General features: G+C 38.9%; 1 protein-coding gene across 1 annotated transcript in view; it reads left to right on the forward strand.

The window, feature by feature from the left end:
- The window catches only part of DNAAF11 (dynein axonemal assembly factor 11), a 70,524-nt gene that overhangs the window by 42,489 nt on the left and 14,904 nt on the right, over positions 1–13,131 (forward strand). Inside the window, exon 10 of the mRNA XM_041769282.1 lies at positions 739–834. Coding sequence (XP_041625216.1) covers positions 739–834 — 96 coding nt within the window. The remainder of the gene's footprint in view (positions 1–738; positions 835–13,131) is intronic.

Here is a 13,131-nt window from a genome sequence, read left to right on the forward strand (position 1 = left end):
TAGTACTTCTCTCAAAGCCAACAAAGTGGCTATATATTGTGGTAACCTGTGCTTGAACTCATATTTAAATAATATACCCACTTTATTTTTTTATTTTTTTTTTAATATACCCACTTTAAATTGCCAATGATTCTATTCATAGCAGCTGTAATCTTATTATTTTTGAAATAGCATTTTTTGAGAGAGAGAAAGAGAGAACGCAAGCAGGAGGAAAGAGCAGAGGGAAAGGGAGAGAGAGAATCTTAAGCAGGCCCCAGATCCAGCTTGGAGCCCAACGAATCGCTTCATCTCACAACCCTGAGATCATAGCCTGAGCCAAAATCAAAAGTCATTTGCTTAACCTCCTGAGCCACCCAGGCATCTCTGAAAAGCTATTTTTTTGCTGATTATGAGCATTCACAGGAGTCATGTGAAGGATTTAAAATGAAAGTATGTTGATGATTTATAACAAGAGGCTTTATCTATAAATTCTTTATTATTAGCCATGTTAACATAAATGGGCCAATGGCTGTTTCACTGTTTGTGATTGATGACTGTTCTTTAGACTATTCATTACAATAGGTAAAAATAGTTCATGCATATCAAGCATAGCCCAAACATTATTTTTTTTCCTACTAAGTCTAAGCATGTTTTTAAAAATGGAATGGTGAATCTCGATGGTAACGAAAATACCTCATGAAGTAACCCTCTCACGTTATGGGTACTCACACTCTGTGATGCTTCCTGTTTATTTTTCAGCCATTCCAGCTCGTCCTTCCTGCAGAAGTCAAACCTGACAGCAGCTCTGCTAAGCGATCTCAGACAACAGGGCATTTGGTGATCTGCATGCCCAAGGTAGGCAACGTCACTTGGATCGATGTCAAGTCTGGATAGTTTGGTTCCTGAAGAAACTTGACCTATCAGGGCTAATGATGACTTCTTTCAGTTGAGAGAGCCATAAAATCTACTCAGCTCAGCTCAGTCAGGGGAACTGGGACCTGTGAGAACAAAGGTCTGAGACAAGGCTTCACGTGGGCTCTGCGGGCACCCATCCTGCCATCACTGCACTGGTGGTTCCTGCCTCTGCAGCCAGAGTATCAGCAGCAGTGGGGGTGTATACATCCCATAGTTCTTCCAAGTGGGGCAGGCACCACCACTTTTAACCATAAAGACATGTCCCATCTCTAGTAACAAGACATGAGGAGGTAGGAGGGCTCAGGCAGGGGCAGGTCAGGGCCCTTCCAATATGTTAGCTGGCTTCCTTCCTGAGAGGAGCACTAGCAGCCATTGGGGTGGCATTCTATCGTGTCCTTACCTTTCACAAAGATTGACAAACAGAGCTCAGAAAAAGACACAAAGAGAGGAGCTTTCTCATCACTGTGGAACCAGAGTTCCTCTGGACTAATTAGGCCAGTTTAGTTGAGAAGCTCGACAAGTCTTGATTAGCTTAGCCTTGGGCAGTGAAACCAATCTCTGGCCAAAGGGATGATAGTACTATGTTTGGTTTCTATTATTTTATATTTGGCTACTCTCGTCTCATCCCATGACCTGGGGTGGGGTCAGCTGTGCCCCAGTCACTCAGGTTTCAAAGGGGAAAAGTAGAGAAGCCAGTCAAATGCTCTTGAAGAAGAACAGGAGAATGAGAGCAATGAGTGGCTGCCACAGAGAACAAACTTGATTAACCCAGAAGGTTTCTATAATGATTTATTAATCCTTCCTTTTCCCATAGCCAGATTTATAACAGATTGATTATGGGTAATCAATTATGTATTTTTACTCTCCGTCAATAAAACAGCAAATACAATTTGCTGTCAGGCAGCAAAATAACAAACACAACTGTCAGAATCACATTGTCCTTGGTGACTACAGCGAATTAAGGAAGTGCTTGTATGCTAATTAGAATAGCCTATAGGGCAATCAAAGAGATAACTTAATTACCCCAGTCCTTTGATGGACACATTTATTTGACACTAGGATCTGCAATCTCTCTTTAAAACAAACAAACAAAAAAACAAAAAAAACCCCTTCCATTCTAGCTAAAAGACCAAAGATTAAGTGATAACCATTATTTCCTAAAAGAAAATCAAGATCTATGATTTATGCACCTTCTGCTGAGTGCCAGGTGATTGATCAGAAAGCCTCCTCTGTCCCTGCTTGTGAAACTTTTTTTTTTTTTTGAAACTTTTAAATACAGCATTCTATTTCCCTTATCCTTTTTGTTTTTGAATCTGTCTAAATTTTTCATGTTAAATACACACAAAAAGTATAAAAAATGATTCATTAAAGAAGAAGTATTCTAAAAGTGTGTAGTTGAAGATAAGATCATTTACATAGAAGGACTCAGAATGGTTCTATTTTTTTTCTCAATAATAAACCATGAATGACATTTTTCCTTTGAGGTATATGTTTTTAAGTTCTTAGACTACTGTGCTAAAATAACATCCGTATATGTTGCCTCTGTCATCAATTCTTTTAAATGATTAATTATTAAATTACTTCCTCTTACCATTCCTTTATATATCTCTATCATTATCACTTTTAAAAGGTAGATAGGGGAATTCACGGCATCCTTGCCAAAAACCTGTTGTTTCTTGTGAGGTTGATTTTAGCCATCTGGCAGGTGTGAGGTGATATTTCATTGTAGTTTTGATTTGCATTTTCCTGAGGGTAAGTGATGGTAAACATCTTTTTCAGTGTCTGTTGGTCATCTAGGTGTCCTCTTTGTAGAAATGCCTGTTCATGTCTTCTGCCCATTTTTTAGTTGGAGTGTTTGTTTTAAGGGTGTTGAGTTTTGTTAAGTTTTTAAATACATTTTGGATACTAACCCCTTATTGGTTATGGGATTTGCAAATATCTTCTCCCATTCCATAGGTTGCCTTTAAGTTTTGTTAATGGTTTCTTTTGCTGTGCAGAAGCTTTCTATTTTGATGAAGTCCCAATAGTTTATTTTTGCTTTTGATTCCCTTGCATCAGGAGACATACATAGTAAGACGTTGCTGTGGCTGATGTGACAGGTACTGCCCGTGCTCTCCTCTAGGATCTTGTTTGTTGAGCCACTAAATTGCACACCTGAAACTAAAAGATCGTGAAGACAACCTTTGGAGAATAATTTCTTGCCCCAAATTAGTTGCTTTTCATGCAAGGACTATAAAATTCAAATAACAAAAACTTTTTGTTAAAAATTATCAAAAAACCCAAAACTCTAGGGCAGCCCTGGTGGCTCAGCGGTTTAGCGCCGTCAGCCCAGGGCCTGATCCTGAGACCCAGGATCGAGTCCCACGTCGGGCTCCCTGCCTGGAGCCTGCCTCTCCCTCTGCCTGTGTCTCTGCCTCTCTCTCTCTCTCCCTATTTCTCATTAATAAATAAATAAAATCTTAAAAAAAAAAACTTCTTAAAAAAAAAACCAAAACTCTAACTTGTAATTATTGTGGTTATTATTAAAAGTATATGTTACTGAAAATTAACATCTTCATAATTCCTAATGATAGAAACTTCTGAAGTTCAATCCACTGAGCTAATTATGTGTCCAGGCTTCTCACTTACTGTAGAATTGCCTGGATCTGGCCTGCATTATATAATTAGCGAGGCAACACCTTGGAATTTTAAAGCATCTTGTAAAAATCAGGTAGACACTTAGGTACAGTTTTGATTCATTCATAAAATAATGTTATCAGTATTTAACATATTGATAACCTAGTACCTGCAGAGATATCTGCTGTGGCCTGTCAGAAGAAGATCAGATTTGATATTTAGTTTTTCCCTTTTGTGAAAATATTTGTGAAAGATGGGGCACCTGGGTGGCTCAGTGATTCAGCATCTGCCTTGGGCTCAGGTCATGATCCAGGGTCTGGGATTGAGTCCCACATTGGGCTCCCTGCATGGAGCCGTTTCTCCCTCTGCCTATGTCTCTGCCTCTCTCTCTCTCTCTCTCTCTCTCTCTCTCTCTGTGTCTCTTATGAATAAATAAATAAATATTTAAAAAATATATTTGTAAAGGATACTGTGAAGGGCTGACCTATTTGATTGCATCCACGCTGTGATGATTATATGTGTTTATTTGTGGAAATTCAAGGATGGTCTTTGTATACATTTTCCAAGGACATAAAATTTGTAATTGAATCTACCAGGTGCCTAAGATATTTCTTATTAGACACTTCCTTCAGCATTTTGTCATAGATGTCAAATTAATTTTTTTCTCTCTCTTCTCTTACTCCTAAACGAGGCTGGATCTGTGCAGACAGGGTGCTATTAGGCGAGTTTCACCAAGTCTGCTCCCTGTCACAGGGGTCATGGCTACATTTTCTGCTGCTGACATGCCACAGGGCTTTCCCAGTTCAGCTCCACATTTTTAAGAGACCTTCCCCTCATGCTACCTACAATGCCTGATGCCTCCCAACATCTGCTGCTGAGTCTATATCCTGTGGATTGATGTAATTAATACACAAATATCACAATCGCTAGCATGCTGCTAGAATTCCTCTGTCTCCACCCACCACCTTTGTAATCTAACTTGTGGGTTCCGTGTCTCTCAGAATGCCATCCCCGACTGTACCTCCTCCACCATGACTTCAAGGGTCGATGCCTTGGCTCGCAGTGAGGAGTGTGGTAGTGGATGAAGGTGCACTCTAACCATCTCAGAAGGGTAGCATCAGGCAATAGATCAACTGCCCATGTAACAGAGGAGTAGGAAACATTCTGTTTTATGAGGTTTTTCTCAGCCCCATTCCACGACTAGTGGCATTTCTTTCTATCTGCAGGCACTCTTTTATTCACTAGTCTTAGCTTTGGGGAGTGGTAGAGAGCATCTCAATTCCAGTGTGTGTAGCCTTTTATTACGATACATGTATCCAGTCAGGAAACATGGCCCCTGGGTGTCATCTATCAACCAGGAACTCACTTTTTTTTGGAGAGAAGTTAGTAATCATTTTTTTCAGCATAGCAGCCAGCATTTTACAATATATGTAAGTCAGACCAAATCACATTTTTTGTTTCATTCAGAGTTAAAGGCAAAGTGCCCTAATAACCTCCCCCTGCCATTATCCCTCTGACATCATCATTTTTTTAAAGATTTTATTTATTTATTCATGAGAGACACAGAGAGAGAGAGAGAGGCAGAGACCTAGCTAGAGGGAGGAAAAGCAGACTCCCTGCGGGGAGCCCGATGTGGGATTCGATCCCAGGACTTCAGGATCACACCCTGAGCCAAAGGCAGATGCTCAATCACTGAGCCACCCAGGCATCCCTGACATCATCTTTTACCACTTTATTTTCTGATCATTCCAGCCACCTTGGCTTTCTTGCACTTTTACAAACATGGCAAGCAGCATTCTACCTTAGGACCCTTGCGCTTATTGTCTCTGGCATCTAGAACAGAACCTAGCAAAGAGAAGGTGTCCAATAAATTTTTGTTCAATGAGTGAATATCCTAAATACATCTTTAAAATACATTTTAATATTTGGGACCCGAATATCCTCCCTAATTATTCTTTCCCCCCAACTATTTCCTGCATGTGTATTATTTCAGGTTAACTTTAAAATAATTTTATCTAATTCTGCCTCCAAAAATGCTGTTGGGATTTTTGTTGTCCTTGCAATTTAGAAGCAAGGGAAACAATTAAGGGAAGGGGCTCTGGAGCCAGAGAACCGAGGTTAAACCCTGGTACTTCTATTCAGCAGTTGTATGACCTTGGGCAAATAATTTTTAATCCTTTTGTGCCTCAGATTCCATGTCCATAAAATGACATTAACAATAATTCATACCACAAAAAGTTATTTTGAGGATTATGTAAATTAACATGTAGCTTTGCATATGTGAAAAGAGCTTGGGACATAATACACCATGAATTCCTGTTAATTCATGTTACTCATTGTTAGCGGCAACTAATGTTCCATTAATTAATAGTATTCCTTTCTCTGTTAATCAACATTTTTTATTATTGAAATTGCATTGAATTTATAGATTGTTATAGGAATTCATTAATATATTTACATAATCAAAACTGTGTTTTCAACAATGTATGTTTCTCCATTTATTATTCTTATTTTATGTCCCTCAGAAGTTTTTTTGGTAGCCTTCTCTCCAGAACTGCTACATATTTTCTGAGGCTTATTTATGGATACCATACATATGATTTCCATCCTCTTTTGAGCAGGATTATTCCCCATCACACTTTCTCAGGATTTATGCTTGGTCTTCAGTATGCTTTCTTAAATGTGTGGTCAGACTAAGTTATACATAAATAAACAATCTTACCACCATCAGCCTGGGAATATTTGGCAAATGATCTCATTACAGTCCAGCTTAACAAGATTTAACTGAAATTTTGTATTCACTGAGAAGCTTGCTTCAAGTCATTAAATTAAACTCCCATCTAGACTCTCAATTGACAAGTTACAGGAACACTCCAAGAATATGCTTCATGATTTCCTTTGGGTGTTCTTTCAGAATAATTAACTGAGATTAAGGAAGTTGCTATCCGAACTGAACAGCAAATTATATTTACAGCTTCAGTTGGTGAACATCTTCCTTGATTCTGCTGTATTGAGCACTGGAGGTGAAGGTCACATATTGGGGTCAACATTACAGACCACAATCCTAAAAAAGTCTCATTATCAGTTGGACACGTATTTCTCAGCACTTTCCCTCTACCCAAATATACTCAGGTGTGCCCAGTAGAAACTTAGTTTTATTCTCTGATTATTAATTTCAAGTGGGTCTGAAGCAAGGGCTGACTACTCATCCTGCTAGGTTTTCCTGTTCCATTCATACTTCTACTTTTTCAGAACGGTATTTCTTTTCCTCAGCTCATTTCTCAAACCTCTAACACTGAAAATACAGAAGCAGCAAAAGGCCATTTCCACATATTTCAACTGTCACATCTTCCCTTGCTTGGCCTCCGTGGCTTTGCAGATTTCAGTGAACCAGCTCTCTGTGATCAATCCAAACTCTCCAGACAGGTATGAGATCCCATTTCTACTGACTCTAGAAAGACCTTCCTGTCTCTCTGACAATTTTCCCTTCTCTCTACCTGATCATTGATTTTCCCCTTTCTGCATTCTTACATTAGAAAACGTGCTAAAACATCTTCCTTCTTTAAAACAAAATGGTACAAAATAAAAACATCCCCCTCTAGTTAGTGCCCTCACCTGCTTTACAGCAAAACTCATGTAACAGACACCCAAATTTGCTGCTTCAATTCTTTCCTCGTAATGTCTAAAACCAACTCCAACTAGGAATTCACCCTCCTGCTCCCCTCCGTGGAAATATTTCTTTGAGGTCTCCAGTCACCTCCGCATAACTAACCCAGCTGTCAACCCTTATCTTCTGATTTGTCCTTTCAGACGTGTTTTTTCACCACAATCGGTCCCTCTGTTTGTAAACACTTGTTCACTTGGTGTTAGATACCCTGCTTTCATTTGGTTCTCTTTCTAAGTCACTAGATACTCCTGCTCACTGGATGTCCTCTGCCATTGACTACTTATTGCTTTGCAGATTCTTTCTCATGCCATGATCTAGGAAAGCTGGCCTGTCAATCATTCAGTTCTGGGACCCCTTATCTTCTCTCTGTAAACTTATTCCCTACATTAATCTCATCTCAGCTCATGATTTTAGATGACATCTAGAGCTACATCATCTGCTGGCTGCCAGTAAGGTCCTCAGGAACAATAATCATGCTGAGCAAAACTGAGGAAGATGGACTATATATTTTAAAGATCTTAACAATAGTGATGCCTAATAGGGTAGTGAACATTACTGTCTGCTGATCCAGAAGGAATGGCTTTCAGTCACACAGGTGAGAAGAAAAGTCCAAGTCCATTGGTGGGGCCAGTAAACCACACCCACTTTAGGATATGACACTGAGGGAATGTAACCTAGGAGTAAGGTAACAAGAAGCCAGCCAATCCTCAGGAGATCTAGCAGCCTATCCCAATGGCTATCGAAATGGCCCTAAAACTGAGCCTAGAACTTGAGTGAAGGTAGTCTCAGATGAGTACCATGCTTGACTATACATATACATTTTAAATAAGCATCAAACACATAGTCAAAGATAAATTAGGCTCACACAGAGACTTGAATGGGATCCAGTAGAAATCCCACCAGTGTTTTGGAATCTGGTTATGCCAGGTTGCTGCTTTTCTTCCTTGAGGGGAACCTTGTGAGTGCCACTTATCATAGATATTAAATTGTGAGATACAGATTGTAAAACACTGTTTTAATATGAGATCTCCTAGAAGTAGAACCTAATATAGGGATGTGAGTACAGCAGTTTCCTTGGGCAATAAGGGACTGCTGGTCTGGAAGTAGGGAAGAGAAGGTTGCCAATAGAGAGTGCTCTATCAAGCTGGCTACGCCAGTGGGAAAGCTCTAAGAGATATTGCAAAACACAAACCTCAGGATAACTCTGCCTAAGGGGGGATGGAACTGGAATAGTATTACACCAACCCTGAGGATCGGGTTGATGGCTTCTCCCTATGGTAGGAGTGAGGGGCAGGAGGTGGTATAAAAGCCCCAGCATTCTGAACCACTGCTGGCAGGAATAACCATAAACTCTTTCATGTCAATAGAGGATATTTCCCACTGAGACTATCTCTAGCAAGATTGTAAAAGGATATTTTCTTTTCTTTTGAAACATCATTATCATCCTTGATGTTTGTCCTAACTTAATAAAATATCATTTTCAATTTTAGGCTGTTGTGTGAAGATGATCATCCATGGGGAGCTGTCAGATAAGATTGCATTAACAAGTATAAAAGAATTTTGGAGGAACCATTTGATAGTTAGATTTATTCTACTTTTATTTCAGAGCCATGTAACTGTCTTATGCAACTGTCATATTGATTTTACATATAAATGTCAGTAATTGCACCTTCTAAAATTTTCCTCAGATTACTTGGGTGTCTTTGGAACCAAAGCCAGTATTCTTATCTTCCTTATCCTTCTTATTTTTCTGATCATTTTTTTCCAAAATATAATTTTTTTTTTGCTGTGGGGTATATATTTGTTTGAGATAGAATATACTTTAAAATGTTTAACTTATAAAGATATTTTCATCTGTTCAAAGATTTTTAAATAACATGCCTCTGGTAATTTATGTATTTTCTAATATTGTGGGTTAATCATCTTTCTTTAAATAGAAAAAAAGATCTTGTTTTCTTTCAAGAAATCTTTTTTATTAGACTCAGTGAATTACATGCTTCTCTTAGTAAAGTCAATCAGAGCACAGTAGAGAAATAATGAAGTTATTAAAATATCAACGATGAATTCGGATATATATAAACTGCCTCTAATGCTAGAGGAAAATTAAAAATTATATTGGCTCTGAAGTTTTGCATTAGTAATATTCCTTTTTGGGAGTCTGAACTTCCCATTTTTGAATGTTAAGCACCAGAACTCTGGATAACTAATAAATATAAATACCAGAAATATGTAAGAAGGTAGAGGCTTTGCAAATGAACCAGTTCCTCTGTAGTTGATATAGGATTGGAGGGAGATGTCTATTTCAGTTGTAGGGCTGACCTTGTTGTGAGTACTGCTCACGCAGTAACTGGACTCAACTCCCCTGCCCTCAGATCAGACAAGTGGCTCACATCAGCATGGGTTGGTATCTAACCTTAGGCAGCTCAGAAATTACTTTTGAGGCATGGGTGAGCACATCGCATGCATATACTTGAGCACAATGGTGGTAGAGAAAAGACATGCCGCACCCATAAATAAATTATATGGAAGTTATTCCTATCAGATGAGGGAATTATTTAGTGTGTGTGTGTGTGTGTGTGTGTGTGTGTGTGTGTGTTGCCACACATGGAAGTAAGGCACTAGAACTCAGAAGACTTTCTGCCAAATTATGAAAAACTTTAGACAATTACTAAATTCTTAATTAATCAAAATATTTATTCAATTCATCAAGGCTTTATTAAGTACTTAGTACAAATAAAGCACTGTGTGAATTACTGTGGAAGAGACAAAAAAATGATGTGCATCTTCTGGGGCTTTCTTCCTGTCTCCTCCCTGATGAATCCACTGACCATGACCTCCTGCAGACCCAGCTCTGTCCTCGCCCTGGTTCCTGAGTCTCAGTTTCAGACAGACTCAGATTCTTCTTAACTGGCTTCTTTTCCCTTTGGCTTAAAGTTGAAATTCTGTTACTGGCTAAGAGACCAGTGTCATAGTTATAGCTATGGGATCTCCTAAGGTTCCCCAAATGCCTTTTCCTCCAATTAGACCCAGCACCAACAGGGCCCAGCATGCAAGAAGCTGCAGCTCTCATAGAACTCCTGCCTCTTCCCCATTTGTAGACACGAGACGGGAACAGGCTGCTCTAGGGGGTCTTTTCTATTAGTTCTATTAGTTCTATAGTCACCATCCGTCTATTCATCCATCCATCCATTCATTCAGACATTCCATATATTTTAATGAGCACCTACTGTGTGTTCTGGTAGGTTCTTAGAACTGCAAAGAAAAAAGAAGGATTTGCACTGCATTAGGTATCCCGGGGATATCTTCTCGTGGAATCAGGACTGAGTCTGTTATAGCTCCTGTAATGTTGCTTGAACAGAAAACCTACGGAGGGCTTCTCATTTCCCAGTTCCCATTACCCCCTCACCCATTAGCCTTCTACTACTGAGATGCTGTCATCTTTCTCCAGCATTTCAATAGTCTTATAGAAACAGTGGTTATGGGATCCCTGGGTGGCGCAGCGGTTTGGCACCTGCCTTTGGCCCAGGGCGCGATCCTGGAGACCCGGGATCGAATCCCACGTCGGGCTCCTGGTGCATGGAGCCTGCTTCTCCCTCTGCCTGTGTCTCTGCCTCTCTCTCTCTCTCTCTCTCTCTGCGTGACTATCATAAATAAAGAAAAATTAAAAAAATATATTAAAAAATAAAATAAAAAAGAAACAGTGGTTATTGTTTTTGAATGAGGTTTCAAAAGGAGTCAAAAGGTTATTTTCCTTGAAAGAAGTAATGAAGACGATGTAAAAAGAAAGCTGTATGATTTTTTAAACTTAGATTAAAACATGAAAATAAGAAAAATTGGGGGTGGGGAGAACAAACATGTATAAATACTTTCACAACCACCAAATATATACCTTGAACTTTTTTTGAGTATAGTTGACACACAATACTGTAACATTAAATTCAGGCGTGCAACTTAGTGATTTGACAAGTTTATACGTTATTCTACGTTCGCCACCAGTGTGGCTACCATCTGTCCCGTTACATCATGACGACAGTATCATTGACAGTATTCCCTGTGCTGTGCCTTGTATTCTCGTGAATTATTCATTCCATAACTGGAAGGTTATACCTTCCACTCGCCTTCACCCATTTTGCCCAACCCCCCAGCCACTTCCCCACAGCCACCATGTTTGTTATCTGTATTTATAAGTCTTATTCTGCTTTTTGTTTGCTTATTCACTTGCTTTTTTTAGATTCCACTGATGAGTGAAATCATATGTCTTAAAACTTAGATTAAAACATGAAAATAGGGAAATTGGAAGTAGGGAGAACAAACATGAACACATTCATAACCACCAAATATATAACATTTGTCTTTCCCATTCTGACTTATTTCACTAGCAAAATACCCTCTAGGTCCATCTATTTTGTCTCAAATGGCAGGATCTCATCCTTTTTGTGGTTGTGTAATATTCCACTATGTATACATACCACATTTTCCTTATCCTTTTGTCTATTGATAGATGCTTACGTTGCTTCCATGTCTTGGCTCTTGTTTTGTTTTGTGTAGCCCAACATGGGGCGTGAACTCACAATCCTGAGATCAAGACCTAAGTTTAGATCAAGAGTCAGATGCTTAACTGACTGAGCCACCCGGGCACCCCCTGTCTTGGCTCTTGTAAATAATGCTGGCATGAAGATAGGGGTGCACGTATCTTTTCAAGTTAGTGTTTTTGTTTTCCCTGGGTAAATACCCAATAGTGGAATTATTGGATCACATGGTATTTCTATTTTTAATTTTTTTTGAAGAACCTTCATACTGTTTTCCACAGTGACTGTATCAATTTACAGTCCCACCCACAATACACGAGGTTTCCTTTTATTCCACATCCTTGCCAACACTTGTTGTTTCTTGTATTCTTGACTTTAACCATTCTGACAGGTGATTAGCTCATTGTAGTTTTGATTTGTATTTCCCTGCTGATGAGTGATGTTGAGCATCTTTTCATGTTTCTGTTGACCATCTGGATATATCCTTTGGAAAAATGTCTATTTGGGTCCTGTGCCCATTTTTTAATTGGAATGTTTGGTTTTTTGGTATTGAGCTGAATGAGTTCTTTACATATTTTGGGTATTAACTCCTTACTGGATATGTCATTTGCAAATATCTCCTCCCATTCAGTAGGTTGCCTTTTAGTTTTGTTGATGGTTTCCTTTGCTGTGCAGAAGCTTTTTGTTTCAAGTAGTTTCAATAGTTTACTTTTGTTCTTGTTTCCTTTGCCTCAAGAGACATATCTAGAAAAATGTTCCTATGATCAACGTCAGAGAAATTGCTGCTTCTGCTCTCTTCTAGGATGTTTATATTTTCAGGTCTCATGCTTAGGTCTTAACAGTGTGCTGTGCTTGTGTTGAAATTAAATTTAATATTAAATATTTTGGGGGAAAATTAGTGGAATTCAAATGTGTAAGTTACAAAGCATTACAGAAAATAAATGAAAACAAAAGTGAATACAGTTAGGAATAGAAAAACATGAGGAAAGAAACAAAATCAGAAAATTTGTAAGAAAATAACAGACATAAAATCCATTTTGCTGTCCAGTTCACAAGAACACACCTGAAACTAAAAACTGGAGACAGGTAAAGAAAAGAATGGATAAAGCTCTAATAAATGAATGTAACAAAATTTATAGAGTTTTTTAAAAAGATTTTTAAAATTTATTTATTCATGAGAGACACACAGAGAGAGAGGCAGAGACACAGGCAGAGGGAGAAGCAGGCTCCCTGCAAGGAGCCTGACGTAGGACTTCATCCCGGGGCCCCAGGATCACGCCCTGGGCCGAGGGCGGCACTAAACCACTAAGCCACTCGGGCTGCCCAAAATTTATAGAGTATTTATGGCAAAATGAGTATCAGACATGATAGAAGAATTATTCTATAATAATAAAAATATTACATAAAATAAAGATCCAATTGCCA

The sequence above is a fragment of the Vulpes lagopus genome, chromosome 9 (genome assembly GCF_018345385.1).
Source record: "Vulpes lagopus strain Blue_001 chromosome 9, ASM1834538v1, whole genome shotgun sequence".
Taxonomy (NCBI): Eukaryota; Metazoa; Chordata; class Mammalia; order Carnivora; family Canidae; genus Vulpes; species Vulpes lagopus.